This window comes from Pongo pygmaeus, chromosome 16, assembly GCF_028885625.2.
Source record: "Pongo pygmaeus isolate AG05252 chromosome 16, NHGRI_mPonPyg2-v2.0_pri, whole genome shotgun sequence".
Classification (NCBI taxonomy): Eukaryota; Metazoa; Chordata; class Mammalia; order Primates; family Hominidae; genus Pongo; species Pongo pygmaeus.
Window position 1 is genome coordinate 86,799,646 of NC_072389.2, and position 26,378 is coordinate 86,826,023.

General features: G+C 47.5%; 1 protein-coding gene across 11 annotated transcripts in view; it reads left to right on the forward strand.

Annotated features, from left to right (window-relative positions):
• Positions 1 to 26,378, forward strand: part of CEMIP (cell migration inducing hyaluronidase 1) — a 172,430-nt gene that overhangs the window by 69,759 nt on the left and 76,293 nt on the right. For 5 of the 11 annotated variants that reach the window (XM_054450910.2, XM_063652438.1, XM_054450912.2 and 2 more), the window contains one exon: positions 24,999 to 25,108. In XM_054450910.2, the coding sequence (XP_054306885.1) occupies positions 24,999 to 25,108 (110 nt within the window). Of the gene's footprint in view, positions 1 to 360; positions 640 to 662; positions 4,043 to 17,072; positions 17,280 to 21,641; positions 24,771 to 24,998; positions 25,109 to 26,378 lie in introns of those variants that run through there. The other 6 variants (XM_063652435.1, XM_063652437.1, XM_063652436.1 and 3 more) reach the window with 5 other exon arrangements.

Genomic DNA, 26,378 nt, shown 5'->3' on the forward strand with positions numbered 1-26,378 from the left:
GGATCTCTTTATAATTTTTTTTTTTTTTTTGAGAGAGAGATAGAGCCTTGCTCTGTTGCCCAGGCTGGAGTGCAGTGGTGCTATCTTGGCTCACTGCAACCTCTGCTTCCCAGGTTAAAGTGATCCTCCCACCTCAGCCACCCAAGTAGCTGGGATTACAGGCATGCATCATCACACCTGGCTATTTTTTTGTAGAGATGGGGTTTCACTATGTTAGCCAGGCTGGTCTCGAACTCCTGACCTCAAGTGCTGCCTTGGCCTCCCAAAGTGCTGGGATTATAGGTGAATGAGCCACTGTGCCTAGCCAATCTCTTTAAAATATGTCTAGAGTCCATGTCTCTCTCTTGATCTCCAGACTCACCTATGCAACTGCCCACTGCGCCTCTACACCGGCCACCTGAAAGCATTTCCAATTCAGCAGGAACTTCCAGCCAGCTGTGAAGTCTGCTCACCATTGCCTTGGCGAGAAGCCTACTCTCTACTCCAGCCACAAACCCCTGAGTCACCCTGGCCTCCTCCCTCTTGCTCACCCACTTCACGCCGTGGGATCAGTTACCAACTCTGCCAGTGACCTGAGAGCTCTCGGGCCAGTTCACTCCTTAGGCCCAGTTCCAGTTACTCATGTGCTGGACAAATGAGGTGGATGAGGCTACTCTTAATTTAAATGTCCTGTGTGGTTGAGCAGAATGACCACCAGAGAGAGAGAGAGAGAGAGAGAGGAGTAAGCAAGTAGGTTAACTAGGAAGTCAGCTGTCAAATTGATGTTATGAGGGAGGTTCTCAAAAATGAGGCCAGATTGAAATATACTAAAGGAAGTGAAATACCTGAATGGGTGGGAAGGGATTCCAGGCAGGGGAGCTGAGCAAGTGAAGGCAGAGAGACAGAGATGCTCAAGGATGACCCAAGAGACAACGCATGGCCCACTGTGCCTGACACACGCTAGAGATGAGTTGGGCCAAGGTGTGATGAGCTAGGTAAGGGCCACCCTCTGCTAAGCCATCAAGAGTTTGTAAGCAGTGGTGGTGGGGAGAGGGTGGCACCGCAAGCTTTAGAACAAGACTGGAGCATAGTGAATATGTGTTTGGGAAGGTTCCCTTGGCAAAGCGGTGTTCAGGGAGAGGAGGCTGTTATGGCTGTCCAGGCAAGGGATGGGCAGAGCAGGTAAATGTCAGGGTCAGGGGTGGGAGAGGTGGGAAGTGCACGTAGGAGGCGTCGGAGGGGTGTCTTTGGCAGGAGCTGGCCAGGGGAGTGATTCCTAGTCAGGGGTTTTGGGCATGTGTAGAAGGACAGAGTGGTGGCAGCTTCTTTATTGCCATCTTCTTTTTTTTTTGAGATAGAGTCCCACTCTGTCGCCTAGGCTGGAGTGCAGTAGTGCAATCTCAGTTCAATGCAACCTTCACCTTCCAGGTTCAAGTGATTCTCATGCCTCAGCCTCCCAAGTAGCCGGGATTACAAACATGTGCCACCATGCCTAGCTAATTTTTTTGTATTTTTAGTAGAGATAGGGTTTCACCATGTTGGCCAGGCTGGTCTCAAACTCCTGGCTTAAAGTGATCCACCTGCCTCGGCCACCCAAAGTGCTGGGATTACAGGTGTGAGGCATCACGCCCAGCCATCATCTTCTTGTTATTTTCCCAAGGAGACATGTCCTGTAGGGTGGGTGAGGAGAAGCCACGTTGTCAGGGACTTGGCTGCTCCCTAAAGTTGATGGTGTGGAGGGAAGGGGGTTCCTTTTCACTGCAGTGATCCCCATGGACTCAGCTACAGCCTGGCTCAGTTTCCTCCCAGGTCTGTCAGCTCACCCCCTTACTCGTCAGGGCTCTGGGATGGTCAGTGACAGAAACCCAGCTCCAAGCCAACAGAGAAGGTGAAGGTGCAGAGAATCCGGGGTAGGACTGAGAAAAGAAATTCTGGAAACATCTTTGGGGGAGGCAGGCTCAGGGACGGCTGAAAGCAGGGCTGCAGGGCTCCAGTGCCAACAGGGAACAGGGCAGCTGATGGGGCTGATGCCTTGTACTGAGTAACTTTCACCACAGCAACGAGACTGACTTCAGACTCTCTCTAGCTCCAAGCCCAGGATCCTGGGAAGCAACTCATTGGTCTAGCTTGAGTCAGGCATTCGCCTGTGGACCAGTTGGCAGGGGCCAGTGCCAGGGTGGTGCTAGCCCTCATGGGAGTCCCTGGAGTGACTATGTGGGAGGGGGAGGGGCAGGGCATAGAGGAGGGGAGGCGGGCAGACAATCCTGGGGTCACCGCAGCTCCACAGCAGGGCCAGGGAGCAAACAAAGGGTGAACAGGAGACAGGGACGTGGCCAGTGATTGGCTAACAGATCTAATCCCTCTCTAGGTGAGGTTCTTTTTAGAGTTAACGTGAGTCATTTGTTCATTGATCCGTTGAGCATTGATTCTGTGATTCATCCAACAAGCCTTTACTGAATCCCTATGCTAGGCCAGGCCCTTGATCACAGATAGAAAAGGGAAGAAAATAAGGTTCCCTGCCCTGCAGTAGTTCATGTTCTAGCATGGGAAATCCACATAATAAAATTCTATAATAATAAGAGACCTATGCTGAATAGAGGTGGGAAATAAGGAAGAAAGAGTGATTCATTCTTCTTGGAAATTTATTAAAGGCTTGATAGGTAGTAGGTTTCCTCCAGGCATTGGTGCTGGAGAAGAGCCTTCCAGCAGAAACAGCAATGTGATAAAAGGCACAGACCATGAGCTCACGTCGGACATTGGGTGGGCAGGGGGTCATCTGGTGGTACTAGCGTGGCCAGAGTGTAAGTTAGAAGGTGGCGTGCGGCATGAAGTGAGAGAACAAGTGAGGTTGAGTAGATATCTACGGGCCACTTCTTGAGGGACCTCATACAGCAACACGGGTTTTGGAAGGGTGTAAAATACAAGATTTGCCTTTGAGAAAGACTATCCTGGCAGCAGCGTAGGCGACGGACTGGAAGGAGGAGGAGACTGGAGATGGGCTGACCATCAGGAGGCCACCGTGAATGTCAGGATAGAGAGGTCCTCCTGCACTGAAGAGATGATGAGGAAGTAGAAGGCTGTGGGTAGAACTTCAAGGGGGACAGGGTGAGTTCAAGAGCAAGAGTGAGAGGAGGCAAACTTTGCAGGGCAGGAAGGAGTGCTTGATTGAGAGTTCACTGTTGTCTTTTGATGGAACTGTTCGTTCCTTGGAACAGCAGAGTAGTGAGAAAATGCAATGGCTTGAAATTCTGATAACTAGGACCCTGGAACAGAAGTACCACTTGCCGATTATGTGAATTTGGACAAATCACTTAACCTCTGAGATGTGGTGGGAGTTAAACCATGTAGTAAGCAGATAGCCTGATACCTGGCACACAGAAGGCCCTTGAAGTGTGGCATTTACATCAGAATCAGAACCTTTTTGGATTCCATGGCTACTTCCAATGTGTGTGTGTGTTTCTTTTTTAAGTGGAGAGGTACGACTAGTAACTAGTAGGAGCAACAATATTATTCTAGGTTGGTGCAAAAGTAATTGCATTTTTGCTGTTACTTTTACTAGTTGCCTATCAAAGACAGCATTTGCTTTTATGGCATTGGAAACATTCTGACTCAGCTTACTGACATTTCCTCTGCCATCATCTTCTTTCATACTGAAGTGTGGTTTAAAATATATATATATCATTTCTCCCCATTCAAAGAAGGGTTTACGCCTCTGCTTTCATGTCCCAACATACTTTGAGGGATAGTCTCACCCCCTCCCTTTTCCCCTTTTATGCCAGGACCCTGGAGAACAGCCAAGTAAGGTGGTGCTTATCTCATTTTCAGTCCTGAAGGAGGAGGAAGATCAAGTGTGTGCAGTGTTAAGTGTCTGGAAGGCGTTTGTTTGATTTTCAGCTTGTCTTTGTTCCAACATGGATTGAATGGTAAACACACAAGAGTAGCTCCCAATAGGCGCCTGAATAGCTGAGGGGCAAAATGTCCCAGTGGCCCACACCCACGTGTACCATCATCATGAGTCCTTCAAGCCTGCACAGCTCACTCCTGTCCAGCCCTGGGATACCAGGTGAGTCAGGAGAATGACTTCCTCTGTTCTTACAAAGTCCTGGCCACCAGAGATGGTACTGTTAGCACAGGACAGACATTGAGAATAGGGTAGAAATCTATGCAGGAAAGTGTTTGTTGTGGCTGAGAGTTCCAATGCCCATTTAAGACCTTGGGAGAAAAAAGTCAGATCACTCATGTATGGGCTGAAGAACTAAGACTTTTGGTTTCAAGTAAGAGAAACCAAGTTGAGCTACATTTAGTCAAATGGAAAAGGGGAAAAAGCATGGGGTTTGGATTTATGATAAGGACATAGGGAGTGTCTCCTAGCATCAAAGGCAGGAATAAAGACAGGCCACAAGAAGGGACTGGAACCAGGAGAAAAATAATCAGCCCAGCTTTGGTCCATTGTGCCTCTGGTCCAGTCTGTTTGGTCTGGGAGTCAGAAATCTTGCTGAACAAGCGTGACTCTAGGAGGTCCATTTTGTGAAAGGGTAGATCACAGACAGGGCTCTGGAACAGAGTGGAGACCCTGGCTCAAGGCAGAGATTTGGGAAGCCTTACAGTATGGTGGTCTTTGAAGCCCTGAGAAGGGAATTGACCCAATTCAAATGGCATGGATCTCATAGTAAGAGGTAGGACTACTTGAGAGAGAAGATCCAAACAGAGAGATTAGATTCCAAGGGCTCTAGAACAAAGCTCTAAGGGCAAGCATTGTTTTCTCATCTCTCTGCTCCCACAACCCCACTTCCCAGACTTAAGGACAATGGTGTATACATAAGAAGGGCTGAATAAACATATAGGTTGAATGGCATAGAACAGACACTTTTATAGATCAAGACAGTTGAATATGGACGATTTTGTATTGTTCAACCTAATATGTGATGCACGAGCATTGAGTTGAATTGAGACCTTGCTTTGAATTTTTCTTATGGGACCTTGGGGCAAGTCATGGTCTTGATGGTTTTTAAGGTTATTCCTTGGACCCAGGTGCTGGAAGCACAACTTCCAAATGTAATACCCAGAAGCAAACTGACAGAGGCAGAAACAAGCTGGAGTCAGAGAGATCTGTGTTCAGATTCCAACCGGGCACTGTCCCCTGGGCCTTTGCAGGCCCTCAGTGAGCCAGCGAGGCCTGCCCTGAGATGACAGTGCTACCTCCTCTCTCTGCCAGGACCACTTTCTCTCATTTTATGGAGAAAAGCAAGGAATAACTTTTTCCAACTGAAGCCTCTGGAAGATCTTAGGCAACACGGCCGACTAGGGCTGAACCTAGGCCAGCATCCTGGGCCACAGCTCAGCTCTGCAAATGCAGCCAGAGCCTGAGGCAGGGGCTCTTCTCCCTGCCTGGCAACTTCTCCTGGCTATAAACCAAGCGTGGGCTGCAGCTCCTGGGAGACCAGGCTGAAGGCCCAGGAGATGCTTCAGGCAATTTGCAGTTGCTCCCTTGAATTCCATTTTTAATAGCATCTGTAGGGCAGGGAGCACAAGGCTGACCTGTGAGCCTGGTGTCCTGACTTCTCAGGGCAAGACTTTTTCAAAAGTATTCCTTGAGCATCCACATTTGTTTTCAGCAAATCGGTCTCTGCTCTGCCCTTTTGAAGAACGCAGCTAACAATGGAAAACAACTTTTATATAAGAGAGCTAACTGCAAATCGGGTGCTTTCCTAAGCATTTTGTATACGTTATTTCTTTGAATCCTCTCGAAACCTCAATTAGGCAGAAGATACTTAATAGCCTCATAAGCTAGACAGGAATCTTAGCCTAAAAATGCAAAGGGAAGTCCTGGGGAGGGAAAGGAGAAAACCAGGAAGAGGAAAAATAAATGCACGAGATAATGTTATAAAATATAATGAAGCCGTACCTACTTTAAAGAAACCTACAGAAATTTCCCAGAACTGCAGAGCCACTAAGTGGAACGTGCAGGGTCAAACTATGTCTACTATGGTGGCTCATGCCTGTAATCCCAGCCCTTTGGGAGGCCAAGGCAGGAGGATCACTTCAGTCCAGGAGTTCAAGACCAGCCTGGGCAACATGACATAGTGAGAATAAACAAATTAAACAATTAGCTCGGCATGGTGGTGTGTGCCTGTAGTCCTAGCCACTCGGGAGGCTGAGATGGAAGGATCACTTGAGTACATGGGTTTGAGGCTGCAGTGAGATGTGATCATGCCACTGCACTGAAGCTCTTTGAGACAGAGTGAGACACCATCTCAAAAAATAAATAAATAAAAATAAAAGTCAAAGCTCCTCCTCACCAACATATAGTAACATTTATGGAACACATGCTTACCTCACTCTTCCTCAAAACTGCTGTTTGAGGAAGGTCCTGTTGTCACCAGCATCTTTCAGATGAAGAAGCTGCAGGACAGGGAGGTACCAGAACTTGCACACAGCAGATGAGTGGTGGAACTGGGAACTGAGCCGAGGACACCTGCCTCCAAAGCATTTTGTTGGGTTGGAGAAGGACAGCGGCAAACACAGCTCGTTCTCACTGCATTTTGGTAGCAAAGTTGCGCCTTCTTTTTTTTTTTCTTTTTCTTCTTTTTTTCTTTTTTGAGATGGAGTCTCACTCTGTTCCCCAGGCTGGAGTGCAGTGGCACGATCTCGGCTTACTGCAACTTCTGCCGCCTGGGTTCAAGCTCCTGCCTCCCGGTTTGGCTCCTGTCTTGGCCCCCCAAGTAGCTGGGACTATAGGCATGTGCCACCACACTTGGCTAATTTTTGTGTTTTTAGTAGAGACGGGGTTTCGCCATGTTGGCCAGGCTAGTCTCGAACTCCTGTCCTCAAGTGATCTGCCTGCCTCAGCCTCTCAAAGTGCTGAGATTACAGGTGTGAGCCACTGCACCCAGCCCGTGCCTTCTTTTTGCTCCCAAATCCCATTTTATTGGAGTTCCCTGAAGCAGTAATAGTAAGGCAGTTGTGTAGTAGAGCATATTAATGCAATTGGATATTCCTTTGCCATTCTAGGAAATTATCTACTGATACACACAGCAACGTAGGTGAATCCCAAAAACATGCTGAGTGAAAGAAACCTTGTACAAAGGTCTACATACTGGATCATTCCATTTACATGAAGTCCTAGCAGAGGCAAAGTGAATCTATGGAATGTTTCTGGTATTTCTCACTTAGAAGAGTGGTTGCCTCTTGTTGGAATTGACTGGGAAGGGGATGAGGGAACTTTCTGGGGTGATGATAATGTTCTGGACCTTTCTGGGGATCTGGGTTTCAGAGACATATGCATTTGTCAAAACTCAACAAGTGTGCATTTTAGGTTTGTGTGTTTTATTTACATGTAAAATTTCCCTCAAAAGATGAAAAAAAGAATATGGAACTCTAGTTAATAATATATAGGCTGAAGTGTTTAAGGGGAAATGTGGACGGTGGTGTCTTCAATTTACTATGAAATGCATCCAAAGACTAATATTGATTTCTGGATGGATAGATAGATGTGCAATAACACAGCAAAATGTTACTGGTAGCATCTAGGTTGTGGCTGTATTAGTGTTCACTGTGAGATTCTTTCAACTTGGCTGTGTGTTTGAAAATTTTCATAGCAAAATGTTGGGTTGGAGGGGAAAGCGATTATGTGGAATCCTGGGGTCCCCTAGTGGTGAGTTAGGGGTCCCGGAGCTCAGGATTGCAAGCTGAGATTATGCAGTCAGGAACTGTCATCCTTACATATCTCTGTCACAGCTCCCTGGCCCTGAGTAAGTACTAAAACATGCATTTCCCTGGTTCTCACTTTAGAGAGAGAATACTGAGGCCCAAGGAAGGTCTACCAAGGTCTCCCAGGACTAGAACCCAGGACTCCCTGTTTCTGGCCACTCCTCCCAGCTAGCTTTATCAGAATGCATTTTCTTCCATAGAACAGGGCCTTTTGTTCTATAGCCCAGGGCTGTAAATTTCACCTGCGTGCAGGGATCCAGGTAACTGATCCCATCACAATGAGCCGGTGGCACCCAGGGCAGTAAAACAGACCTATGCGTTAGAACCCCACCTGCCAGTGGCTTCCTGTAGGTGTATTTGAAGTAGTAGGAAATCAGAGTGGTTTCTACAAATAAATAACCCAGGAAAAGACAAGCCTCTCAGATCAAAGGAGGACTCTGGCCCAAACTTGAACTAAAATCAAGCGTGCTCTTTCGACTCCACTCTGGCTGGGCAGAGGGAGGAGTGGAGAAAGTCTATCTGCTCTGCAAACATTCCCTGTCTCTGCCCTTCCTGGGTTTGTGTGAGCCTGAGAACAGGAGCCCGGGAGGAAGGCTGCACTCTCTGAACTGCTGCCAGGCCCTGCCTTATGACATTCCAGCCTGGCTTCCAGGCACAGCAGGTGCCAACAAATTGGCCTCTTGTGTGTCCGAGCCTAAGGGGCTCATTCATGGGCTGCACGCTTGTCTCAGGGCTCTCATGTAAGCCCGCTAGGGCCCCCAGCTCTTTGAGGAAATTTCATGGCATCCTCTGTGTTTCGTGGCCCTACTGGTTAATATTAATGCTTCCCTGGGGAAGGGAAGGAGAATGGAAAGAGATGCACAGAAGCCAGCAGCTCTGACTCCTTTCACGGTGGGAAAGGATGAGGGCAGAAGGTGTCTTAGAGCAGAGGAAGGACCCTTAGAAGCTGAAGTTTGCAAACTTCACTGTGCACATTAGTCACTGAGGATTGCCAGTCAGTGGCCTGGGGCAAGACCTCTGGTTTCTAACAGGCTCTTGGGTGATGCTGATGTTGCTGGTCCCTTGACCACACTCTGAGTAGCATCACCAATGGCCAAATTCCTCCCCTGATGAAGTTAATGGACAATAAGCAAACTCGTTAGTGAATATATGATTATAAACTGTGTGAAGAAAATAACCAGGATGCTACAAAGGGTATTGAGGGAGGGACCTTCGGATGGGAAGAAGATGGCAGGAAAAGCATCTGTAAGAACAGGACTTTAGACTGGGACCTGAGGGTGAGTGGAGTAGGGAAAGCATTCCCGGCAGTAGGAGCAGCATGTGAAAAGTCCCTGGAGCAGAATCAAGCTTGGCATCTTCAAGGAAATGACAGAGAGGCCCATGTTGCATGGGTGGAGACTGGCGTGAGATGAGGCTGGAGAAGGGTCAGGCCACACAGGGCTGGATAAAGGGCTCTGACTTCATTCTAGGTGTGACGGGAAGCCCTTGGAGGGTTTTAAGCAAAAATGTGCCATGATCCATGCTGGTGGGTCTGTGGAAGATGGATTGGGATAAGGTGGGGAGTAGGCTGGTGGGTGGTTCTTGCACAATCCTTCATGAAATAGTCGTCAACCTTAGTGGTAGTAAAGATTTTCATTCTTTCTGATGTGGGTCACATTTTCTAGGGAACTGCATGTTTTGGGGACACAATACAATTCAGGAAAATGAGTCTTCTTTTCCAATAAAGTAATGTAAGACCTCATTAATTAAGTAAACACTTTATGAGAGCAAAAAGACTTGTAAAGAACTAACCTTCAGCTGGGCTTGGTGGCTCGCATCTGTAATCCCAGCACTTTGGGAGGCCAAGGTGGGCAGATCACCTGATGTCGGGAGTTCAAGAGCAGCCTGACCAACATGGAGAAACCTGGTCTCTACTAAAAAAATAATAATAAATACAAAATTAGCTGGGCATGGTGGCACATGCCTGTAATCCCAGCTATTCAGGAGGATGAGGCAGGAGAATCCCTTGAACCTGGGAGGCAGAGGTTGCAGTGAGCCAAGATTGCGCCATTACACTCCAGCCTGAGCAACAAGAGTGAAACCCCATCTCAAAAAAAAAAAAAAAAAAAAAAAAAAGAACTAACCTTCATCTTTCCTTCTTCTTTTGGCTTCTTATTAGTTAGGGTTGTTTCCATAGTGAATGTCAAAAACACAATTCAAATTGGCTTAAATGAAAAAGGAACTTTGTTGGCTCATGCAATTGAAAAGTCCAGGGATAGTAGTAGCTTCAGGCATAATTGGGTCTGGGTGCTCAAGTATTAGCTTTCTCCATCTCTAGGCTCCACATTCCTCTGTGCAAGCTTCACTCTTAGGGAGGCTCTCTCAATATAGAGGCAAGGGTGGCCCCAGCAACTCCAAGCTTGCCAACCATGGTGGGATGAGATCCAGCTTTCCCAGTAGTTCCAGCCAATGTCCTTTTTTTTTTTTTTTTTTTTGATTTGGGTCACATGAACATCCCTGCACCAATCAAGCAGCCAGGGGAATGGATCTATCCGTTGGCCAGGCCAGGTCACACATCTACCTTAGGAGCAACTTGAGTGGGTCAGCCCCCATTGAGCCACATGGACTGAGAGTAAAGGGAGAGATGGCTGCAAAGGAAGATCAAGGGGCTGAATTCAGGAGAAGGGAATGAAACTCTCAAACATCCTCTGTGGGCTCCTCATTCATTTTGAATGTAGCACCTTCTCCCATCAATCATTAAGGCTGGTTCCAATTCATCACCTTTTGTTCTAAACTCGCATCTGGATCTTGCCTCTCCTGAAGACATCTAGCTCTGGGAGCAGAAGGCATCTTGCTGGCAATGATGCCCTACCTGTCCCATCTCTCCTGCTGCTCCCAGCAGAATATGCCTTTGCCCAGGTCAGAAGGCCTTTGCCCCACAAGGCCCTTGTTTCCAGTTTGAAGGACACCCCTAGTTCACAGTCCACATGCCGGAAGGCAATGGTGGGCCTACCCTGGGTCTAAACACAGATCTCAATCCATGGCATCTGTGCTAACTCCAGGTAGACAATATCAGAATCGAATGGATTGTAGAGCACCTAGTTATCGTGCACCAAGAACTGGAGAATTCCTTGGTTTGAAAATCCCTTGCACATTTAGTGGTCGGAAGTATTGGAGTAGTGGAGGGAAAAAGCAGTTTTTCCTTTAGTTGGTGGAGAGAAGTAAACACGTTTTCCCCCTTTCCGCTGTACCTCTAGAAGGGTTTTACCTGCATCAGAATCTTTCAGGGTGTCTGGCAGGGGCGCAAATGCAGATTACTGAGTCCTGGCCCAGATCCACAGAGTCAGAACCCTAAAAGTAGGGTGGATCTGCCTGCTTGTCAAGCTCTGCAGAGTAATCTCCCTGTCTCTCACTCATACACAGGCACACATGCACACACATACACGCACAGGCACACGCACACATATTTTCTAGACCTTTCCAGCTCAGGTTGTTGGCTCCACCTGTTTTCAAGGCCTCTGGGTGAGTCTCTCCAGTGCTTCGTTCCCTCTGTTCCTTCATTTAATCTGGAAACTGGGTGCTTTAGAATTATACTTCTATCATAAAAAAATAGTTTGAACACACAAAACAGAGCCACACGTAGAACCACTCCAATAGCAGCTAACATTTTCCAGGATTTTCCGGTTTTGAGAACTTCTTTCACGTCCAGGTGTGTATGGTGTGGCCCACTTAGCTAGAATCCAGCCTTCTTGGACCCTGTCACATTACCTGTCTTCCCTCTGGGCACTAGAATCTTAAGGACAGTTGTAAGTCGGGCCCACACAGTCTGAGATGATGTACTTGCAGTGCCTGGAGGCATCACTCCAAAAGGATTATTTGTTAGTGTGAAAGCCATGGATGGGATGAGAATGGGACAATGCTTGCTGCGGAGTTTCTTTAAGCCAGCATTGCAGCACAGCAAACACCACATCCAGTGGTGGGGATTTTCAATGCCCATCTCACCTAACAGGTAATCAATGAAGCACCTGAGCTGAGTGGGCATCTACTGCAGAGAAAGACATCGTTTCTACGGCATGCCCTGCCTCAAACACTACGCATGTTCCTCCCTTCCCACCCCCACCTTGCCTCCACCCGTTTCAGCCACCTGGGTGTTCACATCTTAACACCCTCAACTTACCCTACCCCTTAGCTGTGCTGACCCCTCTGCCCTCTGACCTCACCACGCAGCTCCAGCCCCTGCCTGCTGCACTCCCTCACACCCTTCTCTTGCTGTGTTCCCTCTGCCTGTTTGTTCCCATGGCATCTCCTAACCCCATTGTCTCTTTCTTCCGGTGCCTGCTCCAATGTCACCTTATCAGAGAGAGCTTTCCTGTCCTCTGCTTGATTTCTCTCTGTAGTTCTTTGTATGATCAGACACATATGGGATGCCTTTCCTTGCTCATTGATTTCTATTCTTCCCCCTGTAACCCCTCTCTCTGACAACTGGACTGTGAGCTCTAACCTGATCCAGAGCAGGGTCTTTTCCTGAGTTGTTTCCTGTGGTGTCTCAATGCCTAGAACCATCGTGCAGTAGGCACTAATAATAAACATGGTTTGATTAATTAAATTCCAGCAGAGACCTCCAGGCTGCACTCCTATTCCCCTCCCATTCCTCCTCCCTGTTGCTGGCAGTGGTATCTTTTAAAAGTACACATCGACTCACTCCTCTGGCTCCTCCTGTCCGCCAGTGCCCCCACACCCACGCTTTCAGGATAAAATCCAGACTCCTTAACTTTGCACTGAAGGTGCTTCATGAATGAACCCTGCACTACGCTCATCTTTGCTGATCCTTGGCACCTGCTGTATTCTCCAGGCATCCTCACTCTCTTTAAGCACTGATTTTCTCCTCTTTGAAACAAAGGTCTTCCTGGGACTATGAGCCTCCCTTCCCCCACTGGGCCAGGAACCCCCCAGTGGGGAGAATGGGGAAAAAAAGGCCACTAAATAACCTCGATGAGGAGTGATGTGGGTCTTGACCCTGGTAGGAGGTGATGGGGAGAGGGCAGGGGGCATCTGGTAGAAATTTTTCTTGAGCCCTAGAAACAAGTAGGCACACATAGAATAACTTCAGGCCAGAAGAAACGCCAAGCCAACTGCTGATGCTAGTATTTTCAGTTAACAAATACAATTGATGAAGTGTTTATTGCTACAATCACTTACCAAGTCAGTACAGTGCACACAACCAGCTGGGAAGATGTATAGCCCAGTGAGTAGACTTGGGTAGCTCCAAGTTCTGACTCAGGGTCTCAGGAGAGGCTCATCTTACCTTTGAGGTCTTTGAACTCTGTGATCTAGCTGCTCTTGGCATCACCTGACCTTTTAGCTGCCAGCTCTGGGGAGCCAGCCCACACTGCATTTGCCCAGGGAACTGGGAATAAAAAGGCTTATGGCGGGGCAGCCTCCTGGGCTCCCCTGACCCTGGCAGACTTTCCCTGCCTGGACGAGAGCCAGCTGGCAGAGCCTTTTGTGGATGATGCCTGGGGAAGCCAGAGTTGGGACTCAGGTCAACTTGTCTTTGACGTCAGGTGGCAGCTCCTTTCCTGAAATACCTACTTGCATCCACTGATTTATAAGGAGGCTGAGGAGCCTGGGTTGGGCTTGTAGAATTTAAACTGTCTTTCCAGATGAGGCTCACTTGTTTACAGACCATCTGATGGACTGGGAAGGCCAGACAGATGCTCAAATTCAGGAAAGGACAATGAGGCTTCCAAGAGAGGAATCCCATCATGGAAGAAGCCATCCTGTGCCACGCAGACCCAAAGTTGGGGCTGGAGGGACAGTCGGGAGAGGTTTAAGATGGAGAGCGACCCAGCTACCAGAGCAGCATTCATTACCAGGTCCTAAGTGTGTTGAATGAACCTCTCTGTTAGCCTCCCTAATACCGTGGGAGCCAGGTCACCTGGCTATGGAACATGTAACTGAGCATGGACTCTCCTTCTCCATGCAGATAAGATGGGCCACTTTCACTGTGAGGTAGGAGGCAGCTTCCAGGGTGGGCTGGACTGGGGGAGAATCCCTCATGTCCCATGCACGAAGATAGCAGCAGGTGGATGAGGAGCAGGGGTGAAGATGGAGCTTAGCTAAACCCCCAGCAAGAGGCTGTGGCTGTGAAATCCCAGGATATTTGCAGCATGAGCTGGGACAGGATTTGTGTAGGCACCCATGGAGAGTCCCAGAAATACCTGGAGGAATCATGCAAGAGGCCTGTCCTATGAGAATAAGTGAATCTCAGAGGTGATGGGTGTCTATGGCCTGGGGACTGAGGGCAGGGAAAACTGGGACACTTGGCTTACCTTTTATCGTGGGCAGCACCCTCTCCAGAGAGTCCTGGGATTGGCAGGAGAGGCCAGGACCCTTCCTCGCTGCAGCCTCCAGTCACTCCAAACTGTAGGAGGGGCAGGCTGGCCTTGGACTTGGTGAGCCTGGGAGCACCTGTATCAGTAACAAGACCTCCCCTCTTGCTTTATGATGCTGGGAAACAAAACCAACTTTAACAGGGAAAATACTCTTTTTTTCCTCAATTGAGGGTAATGCTTAAATGACAAAAAAAGAGCAATGTATTTTTTTAAAAATCTGCTTATTTTAATGTCTCCAATTTCTGCTTCAAAATACACCCACCAATTTTGATAGAGGGTGTTAGACAAAGAGTTGAAAGTTGCAGAGCCGGCAAATAGCCAAATTCATTTGGCAAACACATTCACTCAGTCCAGTGTTGACTGGGCAGCCTTGGTGTGCCAAGCTACTGAACTAAGGTCTGTTGGGAAGGAAACATGTGTTCACGGAGTCCCTGCCCTCAAGGAGCCCGCAGCCCAGTGTGGAAAATGTTCTGGAACTCTAAAGACAGAATGAGATAAGTTTAAAGAAGGATTTGATGAATATGATGTGGATGCAGAGGGAGAAGGAATTGATAGGAAATTTAGGGCCAGGGAGAACCCTCTAGGGGAGGTAGAAATTATTTTATTTTGTAATTAAAACAAATTATGCATTTCAAAAGCTTGAGCATGGCAGCTGGGAGGATGGTCTGGAAAAGAAAAAACATTGAAATCAAGGAAGCAAACATCAGAATGGGGCAAGGCCTTTGGGGGCCAGGAGGAAGTTTGTGGGACTAAGAATAGATCTGCTCCCTATGTGCTGCATTTCCATCACCCTTTCTCCTCTTTCACAGCCCCTCGCCTAGCAGGTGTTGTGTTTTCATTCATGGAATCCCCCAGAAGGGTGAGAATTTAATACTGGCATGGGTAAACAAGGCCATATTTTATCTTTTAATCCCTCTCCTCTCCCGTCCTCTCCTTTGCCCTCCCCTCCCCTCCCCTCCCCTCTTCTCCCCTCTTTTCTCCCTTCCCCTCCCCTCTTTTGGGAGCTGTGCTTTGATTGAATGTGAGAGACAAGCAAAGCCCCCTGGAATAAAACAATGAGCCAGGCTGCCGTGCAGAAATGACCTCTTCTCATACCCTGGCCCTCTGAGGTAGCAGGAACCTCCCTTTATCCGCTCCTGAATTCTCTGCTAGAAGGCTTACTGTTCCAGGACCCCAGGACTCTGGCTTGGTGCATCTGCCACACTTCACATAATCCAGGTAGAACTTTTGCCCGGAGCCCAGTGAGGGACTCTCATTAGGTCATATTTGGGTTTTTTCCCCAGGTCATAAACATATTGCCCGACAGGGGTGAGTTTGCTGCATAAAGCCCTCTGTGGCAAGCTTTCGAGAAATATCTCTTGTTTAGATGTAACTCTCATCTGAAGACACAGTTCTACCAATTTATTTGTGAAAAAGGCTACCCTAAAAGCCCATGTAGTAAGCCACGCTGATGGTCAGCTGCATCCGTCACTGCCCGGGAGGCAGACCTGGGTAATGGCGACACACTGATCTTTATGGAGTCTTCATCTGGGCCGGCCTGTGTACCACACACATTGCATGCATCATCTCATCCCATCTAACAGACCTCTAAGACAGCTACTATATTATTCCCCCATTTTACAACTGAGCGGACAGAGGCTTAGATTGTTGAGTAATTGGCCAACTACACATACAGCCCTTAAGTGGCAGGTCTGAGACTTAAATTTGGATCTGTCTTGTGATAAAGCCTGATACATTGTCAAATATTTAGGAGGTTGACACTTAACTGATGGCTGACAAGTGTCTTTTTGGGATTTAATTAATACTCTGTAACTAACGGTTCTCAAACGTAAGCGCATATCAGAATCACCTGGAGGATTTGTTACCATAACTTTCTGGGCCCCACCCTCAGATTTTTCTGAGTCACTTGGTCAGTAGGTCCAGAGTGGGACTGAGAATCTGTGTTTCTAACAGGTAGTGTGATGCTGCTGTTCAGGGAATACCACCATAAGAAACGTCGCTCTGAACTGAATTGTAGCTCTAGCGTGGACCTTCTACACCACTCTGAGTCCTGAGGCTCAGAGCTGTTCCATAGAAGTCTCTACAGTGATAAATGTGTCCTCAACCTGTGATGTCCAATATAGTAGCCCCTAACCACATACAAGCTATGGAGGACTTGAAATGTACCTAGTGCAACTGAGGAACTAAATTTTTTATTTTTATTTTTATTTTTTATTTATTTTTTTGAGACAGAGTCTCACTCTGTCACCCAGACTGGAGTGCAGTGGTGCAATCTTGGCTCACTACAACCTCCACCTCCCAGATTCAAGCGATTCTCCTGCCTCAGCCTCCTGGGTAGCTGGGTCTACAGGCTTGCGCCACCACGCCCAGCTAATGTTTGTATTTTTAGTAGAGACGGGGTTTCACCATGCTGGCCAGGATGGTCTCTATCTCTTGACCTTGTGACCCACCAGCCTGGGCCTCCCAAAGTGCTGGGATTATCTGGGATTATAGGCGTGAGCCACCGCGCCTGGCCGAGGAACTAAATTTTTAATTTTATCTAATTATAATTAAATTTAAATTTACATAGCCACATGTGATTCATGGCTACCATACTGGACAGCATTCAGCTGTGTCCAGCCCTTTGAACGTAAGGACTTTTTTTGCTTATCTGTGATGGTGGATATCATGAAAATTATGCACAGCCCATTTTTTTTTTTTTTTTTTTTTTTTAGCTCATCAGCTACTGTTAGTGTATTTTATGTGTGGCCCAAGACAATCCTTCTTCTTCCAATATGGCCCAGGGAAACCAAAAGTTTGGACACCCTGCCAGATTTATCATTGTGGCTAAATTATTTACTCTTATGTTTAATCTCAAGTGAGTATTACAGGTTGACTTTTCATTAGGACATATCTGGTTTGCTGGGAGGGTCACGTGCATTATTTAGATTTCAGTGCCTGTTGTACAGGGGGATGGGACTGGGGGATCCTTAAGGGTGGGGATCTTACTTTCCTTTTCCCCCAGCACCAGCGCAGTGGCCACCCACGGGGTAACGATGTGAGCTGAATGAATAGGAGGATGTGAAATAGTTTCAGAGCTACCCTTCTCCCAACTGCAATTGGCAAAGGCTTTGGAACCATCCCTCCCCTACAGCTGATTGGTGGGGTGAGGAGGGATTTGGACTTGATGGCACAGCAGGATCAAATGGGATTCACTCTGCCATGCTTGGGGATAGGGTGAGTCCGTGAGGGTGAATTTCTGTTATCACAGGGAACTGTAGCATCTCTCCTCTTTGGCTCTGTAGGTGGTTCCCCATTGGAAATTTCCCATATCAATGTATTTTAGGGAAAAGATAATTTAAGACTCTTGGCTGGGCACGTTGGCTCACGCCTGTAATCCCAGCACTTTGGGAGGCCGAGGCAGTTGGATCACTTGAGGTCAGGAGTTCAAGACCAGCCTGACTAACATGGTGAAACCCCATCTCTACTAAAAATACAAAAAAATTAGCCAGGCGTGGTGGTGGGCGCCTGTAATCCCAGCTACTAGGGAGGCTGAGGCAGAGAATTGCTTGAACCCGGGAGGCAGAGGTTGCAGTGAGCCGAGATGGCGCCACTGCACTCCAGCCTAGGTGACAGAGTGAGACTCTGTCTCAAAAATAAATAAATAAATAAATAAATAAATAAATAAATAAATAAAATAAGCCAGGTGTGGTGGCACATGCCTGTAATCCCAGCTACTTGGGAGGCTGAGGCAGGAGAATGGCATGAACCCAGGAGGCAGAGGTTGCAGTGAGCTGAGATCACACCATTGCACTCCAGCCTGGGCAACAAGAACAAAACTCTGTCTTAAAAAAAAAAAGAAAGACTCTATGGATACATAAATGGTACCCAAGGCATGTCTTTACTATCTAAATAATGATTTGAAGTATTGCCTCAACAGAAACAGAAGAAGGAATAAATGGGCCTAGTGCTCCCCTCTCTCGCCCTTCCTCCCAAGCAAGCAGAGTGACAGAGAAGATGACATGTGTCCCATAACTTGAGCTCAGACAGCAATTTCCCTATCAGATGCTGGTTTAGGTTTCCATTTAGTTGCTCCTAATCAACATGAGCAATTCTGTTCTACTCTGTGGGCCTCGGTTTGCAAATCTGTAAAATGGGGAGGGTGGGGGTGAACTAGATCCTTGCTGCTTAAAGCATGGTCCATCAACCAGCAGCAACAGCCTCCCCTGGGAGCTTGTTAGAAACACAGAATCAGACCCTACCCCAGACCTGCCCTATCAGAATCTGCATTTTAACGGGTCCCCTCCCCTACATTGATAGGCATAAGAAAGTGCACGCTGAAATAGGTGTCTTATTTCAGCTCCTACCTTCTGTGAGCCTGAAGCTAAACTGCAAGTTGTTTTATTTTTAGGAATTAGAAACACAGTTTCTGGAAGAGAGACCAGGCTTTGGAGGGCCTTTGGGGTTTTTGGTCTTTGCAGCAATGGGAGAGGTCTGGACAGGTGTGTTTTCAAAAGGTAAAAGTAACTCATGCCAGAGAAACATGTTTCTTGCAGCATCCTGGGATGCCCCGATCTGCAGAGGCAAAGGGTTTTCTAAGTGCTTCTCTCCAAGTATGCAGGCTGGGGTGCCCTGTCCCTGGGGTCCCTGCACAGCAGCCCCACACATCCTGTCTAAGGAGACTGTGCTGACGGCAAGCCCTCTGAGAAAGGGCTGGCAGGAGGGAGCTCAGGGCTGCTGGGAGTTCCCCAGGCTTGGGACTCTTCCTGTGTTTATCTGTGATCCAGAGGGGTGCTTGGATTGTTCTGTCTCCCACTTCCTTCTTCTCTCTAGGGATACCGTGTCAGGACCAGGTGACCAGAAAGATGCATTTTTCTGTCAGGAGAGAGCTGGGCCTGGGGAGGAACAAGTAGCAGACGGAGGCGGGGGGGTGGTGTGTTTGGCTGCCCCTTACCTGACCCAGGAGAGGAGGACAGGGCTCTTACTGGGCAATGTCAGAGAAGGGTTTCTGCATCACAATTTGTCAGGGAAGATTTCTGTCCTGCGGGAACAAGATCTCTGAGTCCTGCTTTCTTGTTTCTGCAGCTTCTGGCGTCCACAAAGGTAGACTTTTGGGTCCTTAGCCAGAAAAGGATCTTAGCGGACCCTGTGCAGGCGATCCAGTCCTCCAGGAGCCACGGCATGGATTTAAGAGTCCATGAACAAGAAACCTAGGTCACAAAGGAAGGGGGAAACATAAAAGCTTCCCTGACCACCACAAGAAAGCTAGAGGGAGATTCTTGCCCACCTTCCCCAAGCTCACCCAGGCTTGATTCCAAGATCATTATTTTGTCTACCAGCGGCAGAGAAATGGCTCAAATCAAGCATTTACTCTTCCCAGTAAACCTGGGTGAGAGATAGGCAGCGAGTGGTGTTATTGTTCCCATTTTATAGAATGTGGGTTCTGGAGCCAGACCACCTGGGTTCAAATCCTGACTAAGCCACCTACTAGTTCTGTGACCCTCGGCAGCACCTCAGCCCCCACCCCAGACCTACAGAATCAGAATCTGCATTTCTCAGCAAGCCCTACAGAATCAGAATCTGCATTTCTTAGCAAGTTTCCTGGGGAAACATAGGTGCACACTGAAGTTTGAGAAGTGCTGGCTGTATAATCTTTCATATTCCTACCAGCGCCTATATTCTGAGATCCTGAGATTCTACTGCAAATAATTTAATCCTTAGAAGCACAACTTCTGGAGAAGGCAGGCTTTGAACTTTGTCACCTACTTCCTGTGTGACCTTGGCCAAGTTATATATTTTGTGCCTCAGTTTCCCCATCCATAAGCTAGAGATAATAATGATACCTAGCTCAGAGTATTGCTTTGAGATAGTAAATTAGTCAATATATGAAAAGTGCATAAAGCAGTGCCTCACACCTAACAGGACCCTGGTAGTATTTGCTTCAATTATTACTATTATCATTACAGATGAAAAACCTGTGAGCTTCAGAAAAGCTAGGTGATTTACTCGAGGATGCTGTATTAGTTTGCTAGGGATGCCATAACAAAGTAACATGGACTGGGTGAATTCAACAACAGAAATGTATTTGTTCACAGTTCTGGAGGCTAGAAGTCTCAGATCGAGGTGTCAGGAGGGTTGACTTCTTCAGAAGCCTCTCTCCTTGGCTTGTAGGTGGCTGTCTTCTCCCTGTCTCTTACATGGTCTCTCCTTTGTGTCTGCATCCTAGTCTCCTCTTCTTATGAGGACACCAGTCATATTGGATTAGGGCCCACCCATATGACCTCATTTTACCTTAGTTACCTCTTTAAAGGTCCTGTCTCCAAATACAGTCACATTCTGAGGTACTGGGGGATAGGATTTCCACATATTAATTTGGGGAGTGCACAATTCAGCCCGTAACAGATATATAACCATTAAGTGACATATAAGCATAAACAAAACTGTGCCCAAGACAATTCACAAGGGTGTGGTTGATTCCAAAGCCTGCCATCTCTCAACAGGAGAAAAAGTGACTTATATTCTCATATGTCATTTTAAGGGAAGTGTCCAGAGTCATTAGGCTCAAAAGAAATATTTCCCTTGAACTTTGCTAAGTAAAGCAAAGAGTGACTGTCTAGATTGTGCTATCCTGTCAATGGTACCATCTCTTTATCTTCCTTTGCCTAAGAAGATAGCAGCTTGCCATTTGGGAGTATAGTTCCTTGTGTACTTGCTTCTCTCTCTTCTTGCCAGTAAGATACTTGACAGGCAGGATTCACATCTGATTCCTCTCTGTACCTCCCAAAGCTCCTACTCCAGAGACCAGTGATATATATGTCGACGTTTTTCAAGTTAGTATATCTCAGTTGACCCTCACAACAATAACTCATGTTTATCAGTAGTATTATTATTCCCATGTTCACAATGAGAAGGCACAGAGAGATTGAATGGGCTGCCGGAGGCCACACAGCTGATGAGAGCCAGAGTTGGAATTCAAACCCAGATTTTCAGGTCCCATCTCCCATCTCTTCTCTCATGCCATGGACTGTCCTTGATATCAAGAGCCCTCATGGCTTGAGCACTGACCACAGGTCACAGTGTCTCTTTTGATTCTCACAGTGACCCTGGAATTTATAGTCCATCATCCCAGCATTACAGACTTTTAAATGGGGTACAAGTGGCCAGATGGCACCCTCCATGTGAGCTGCATGGCTGGGATTGAAGACTCCGGAGCCCATACTCCTGGCTACCCCACTGTCCTGTTAGTCACTGAGCTGAACCTTGCCTAGGTTTGCCTAAAGCAAGAATCACATCATGCAGGATGGGTAGGGACGGGGATGGCTGTCCTTCTGCTGTCTTATCCCAGAAACTTCCAGGTCACCCTGCAGGTCTCATCTCGCCTTCTGCCTCACAGCTTAAACTGACCTTTTCTCTTACCTCCTGCTCCTTCTTCTTCCAATAATCCCTAGAAAAGATCCTAGCTTCCGTAGCCTCTCTGGGCAGCAGGAATCCTCATCCCCATGAGGTTGAGGATGCTGTGGGAGTGCCGTTGCTCTGCAGCCTCTCTGGAGGCTCCTGTAACACTTGGCTCCTCTTCCCCTGTCTCCCCTTGCTCTGCAGGTGACAAGCCCTGGACTCCGGTGCGGCTGGGGCTGGGGCTACCTGAAGGGAGAGCAGAGACTCAGGTGCCCAGTGAGCAATGGCAGTGAGGAGAAGCAGAGAGCGACGCCAGCAAGCAACGCCTCCTGCCCCTGCTTTTGCTCTTGTGTCTCTTGACCCTGTGAGGTCCAGCAACCACAGGGACTGAGCAGCAGTTGGACTTGGGGGCAGCCAAGCTTCTGGAAAATTTTAGCTTGTTATTGTGAAGATTTGTGGACTATCCCAAAGTTCTGGCTTTTGGAAAAGGGTGCCTGCATTTTCTTCTGCACAGGCTCTGCTGAAGGAGTTTGCTGCACCCTTGAAGGGAGAGGCCAGCTCAGGTCCTCATGGCTCAATCTTTGAGCAGGCCTCTAACCCAGTGAGGACAGCGGTCAACCAGTCTCCAGCTAACAGCTTCCTGCAGAGACTTCCAGCATTGTTAGCTAACATGCACTCTTCTGAGGCCTTCAACAGCTGGAAACTGTTTCAGGACTATCTTGCCAGCTAAGAAGCGGAATCCCAGTTCTTGTTGCCAGGAAGCTTTTAATGGCCAATGGAGAATGCTGTCCTCCCTTAGTGAAAGAATTCCCAAGGAAATTTGAGAATCTTTTAGGATTCACTTCAACGGAATGTTTCTTGGGACATGTGTCTTCAGGCACTGGAAGCCACTCAGGGGCAAGAAGGCATGGATGACCCCTTGCTCAGCAATGTGGGATTAGCCTCTTTGGGCAGGGCAATCTCTCTGCCCCCAGTGGCTTAGACAGTTGGCTCTGAGACATAGCAGAAGGTCTCACAAATGTTAGGAAAAGGGGGTTGAGCATTATTTCTCCATGTGGAATTATTTTTGCATTTATCCAGAAAGTGACTCTTTTTTGGTCTTTGAAATCATCTGTGATATAATTAGAAGATGTCAGAGCTTCAATGTCCATGTCACCAGCCTCCCCACTCAGTACCTGGGAAGTCTGAGGTCCACAGAAGGAAATGTCTTAATGAGGGTCACCCAACAAGTTAGGGCAGGAGGGATGCCCCCACCCAGCCTACCTCCCGTACCCTACCGCCTCCAACCTTGCTGTCTGTCATCTTCCTTTACCAAGGAAGGGCACCTCTGAAGCCATGATGATTTGGGGCCCTTTGGCAGCAGACAGCAAACTATTCATACCTTTGGTTTTTCTAAACTGGTGGAGACCTGAGACCAGGGTTCTGGCTTTTCCATGAGGACCATAATATGCTCCTATTCCTGGTGTTCCCTTCTTTCTATTGCAAGGAGCATGAAATGGAGCACTCCTCTTCTGGGGGCCATGGGAAAGGAGCCATTCCCAGATGCTGTGATGCGTGACTTCAGCAATCTGGCTGAAGCGACTAGAATGGGCCCTGTTGTTCTCGGCAGAGCAGGCTTGGGTCAGGCAGGGTGGCTGTTAAGAGGACACTGCCGGCATTGATTCTGGGAGTATCGTTTCCTCCCTCCCCCGGCCTCCCAAGCACACCTGTGTGGGAGGTACCAGGCAGAGGGCCCAGTGTGCTCCTTTCAGTCCCCTTGCCTGTCCCAACTCACTGAACTCACATAAAGAGCTTCACTTTGAACCGAAAGGTCAGGGGTGATCAGATTTTTCGCTGAGCTGGTTCAAAGAGAGGAGCCTGGGCTGGGTGAGATAGATTTTGGCCCTTTTCTCAGTGTGGGAGAGTATCGGTTTGTTCCTGGGCACAACTACAGTCATATTCAGAGGAGGAATTGGGGAGATGGCATAGAAGCTGAAGCTGGCCACCCCCAAAGCCCGTCTAAGTTCTCTATGTGTGCTACAGAGGGCTTGCACAAAGACATCTCTCCAAGTGACATTATAGCCTGTAAAGGAAATCTCACTTCTTTTCCTTTATTAAGTTCCTGTCTTGAGGTTTACCTAGACAGATTCCCATAGTAAACTTCTATATGAGTAAAAGGAAAAAAAATAACAGTGGCTTAAATAAAATCGAAGTTTAATAAACTAGAAGTTTAATTCAGGCGGAGCATGATGGCTCACGCCTGTAATCCCAACACTTTGGGATCACTTGAGGTCAGGAGTTTGAGACCAACCTGGCCAACATGGTGAAACACTGTCTCTACTAAAAATACAAAAATTAGCCAGGTGTGATGGTGCACACCTGCAATCCCAACTACTGGGAAGGCTGAGGCAGGAGAATTGCTGGAACCCAGGAGGTGGGGGTTGCAGTGAGCCGAGATCCTGCCACTACACTCTAGCCTGGGTGACACAGCAAGACTCTGTCTTAATAAAATAAAATAAAATAAAATAAAATAAAATAAAATAAAATAATAAAATAAAATAGCTTAGTTCTCTCTCAATAAAATGAGTCCATTATCTAGGGCTATTTTGGTTCTACACAAGGTCAGGGCCTAAGTTTTCTCTCTGCTTGCATTGGCATCCTCAGTGCATGCATGGCTCCTACTATATAGCCCAAGATAGCTGCTGAAAATCCAGCCATCACATCTTCCTTCCAACTAGTAGGAAGAAGAAGGGAGAGAAGAAAGTCTCTCTGTCCTTCCTTTAAGGGAATTTCCTGGAATTCAAACACTACACTTCTGCTATATTGGCCAGAGCTGAATTCCAAGGCCACAGCTAATGCAAGGGAGACTGAGGAATGTAATCTTATTCTAAGTAACCATGTCCCCAGATAAAAACCAGGGATTCTGTTACCAAGGAAGGAGAAGAAAATGAATATTGGGGACAATTAGCTATCTTTGCCATATCTTCCTCCTAGATAGATAAGAAGAGGGCTTATAACATGCGGACATCTATATTTAGGTTTCCAATATTATTATCCAGGACTGGATTAGAAGCATAGACTGATAATGTAAAGGTTAGAAATCAGCCAGTCCACACCCTCATTTTAAAGGTTAGAAAACTGAGATCCAGAGAGATTAAACAGATCATCTGAGATCACACAGCGAGTTGGTGGAATCTAATTCCCAGCTCATGTTCAGTGGGAGTATTTTTGTTCTGCTCTGTTTCTTAACTTAAGAAAAAAGCTTCATTCTGGAGGGGAGGGAGTTTTGAATGCCAAGGATGAAATTCCACCCATCACTCGGTCTCTGAGCTGCAGGACACAGGCAGGACAACGGTAGGATTTTCATGCCCCGATCTGCCTGGCCTTGAGTTGTGGCAGCTGGGGAAGCCACTGGTGAGGACGCTGCACTGGAGTGTGGCCTGGCTGGAGTGTGCCCATTCTGGCACTGCCTGTCCCATGTCTGTGTGTGTGCATGTGGCTCTGTCTGTCTCCATGTCAGCCCTGTATACTGATTCCAGCCTGCCAAGGCTGCATGTCTGACTCTGTGTGCTTCTCTTTCAGGGAGCACGCTGCCAGGATGGGAGCTGCTGGGAGGCAGGACTTCTCCTTCAAGGCCATGCTGACCATCAGTTGGCTCACTCTGACCTGCTTCCCTGGGGCCACATTCACAGGTGAGCACTGCAAACAGATGGACCTCTGTATCTCAGCATGGAAGGCACGGCCCCTCACTGGAGCAAGGCTGCTATTGGGGGAGCCAGGAGAAGGAGCCGTGGGAGTGGGTCAGGGTGCCTGGGCCTTGGCCTGACCTTACTAAACTCCTTGGTCCCCGGCACATTTCATCCTGGGCTTCAGTTTCATCATCCACAAAATGAAGGGGTTGGACTAGAATCAGGGATTGCAAACTCAGTGCCTACAGGAGCCAGGCCCCTGATACAAATGAGTGAAGCTGACCAGGTAGGGACTGTGGTCAGCTGGAGGACTGAGGCCCTTCTAAAGGGAAACACTGTTCTCAGTTCTAGCCAATTGCTACTGTGGGAAGGTGGATCCTTTTGCAGGATCTGAATGTTTAAGAGAAGCCAGAAATCTAGAGCTTTATGTAAAATCTCCCTAGTTTTTAAATGTTACCAATGAATTCAAAATGTAAAAACCACTCTAAGAGGCTGTTAAAAAAAAAAAAAAAAACAAAAAACCGTATATCTGAGAGATATCTTTCCAACTCTGGACCACCTGGTCTCAATGCTCCCTTCCTGCTTTGGTGTCATAAGATCTGGGTACATTAAAGTACTTTTCAGCTGTAATGCTCTAAACCAGGTTTAGATCTACTTTTCCATCTCAACATCGTCAGCTTTTTCTTCAAGTGATTTTTAATTAACATCTAGAAGTGTAAGGTAAGTTTCCCTGGGCTTCAGGAAACACTGATCAGATAATCCAAACTTGGGACAGAAGACAGTGAGAGACAGGGACAATTTTTAAATTTCAAATGGGGGTTTAGTGCTGCAATATTATCATCACCATTGATTGCTCTTTTATTAATGCTGTTTTTATGTCCATTGAGTTTGATGCTTTTCTACAAGAGTAAAGAACCTTACATTGAATTTATATTTTGTTTTTCTCAACCCATTGATAGAAGAAGATAATTGATAACTAGTGAAATTCCTTCACTTACTCTGTTGCCTAAGCTGGAGTGCGGTGATATGATCATGGTTCATTGCAGCCTCTACCTCCCGGGCTCAAAAGATTTTCTCATCTCAGCCTCCCTAGTAGCTGGGACCACAGGTGCACACCACTATGCCTGGCTATTTTTTAAATTTTTTAGTGAAGACAGTGTCCCACTATGTTGTCCAGGCTAGTCTCAAACTCCTAGGCTCAAGGGATCCTTCAGCCTCGGTCTCCCAAAGTGCTGGGATTACAGGTGTGAGCCACCATGCCCAGCCAATAGTC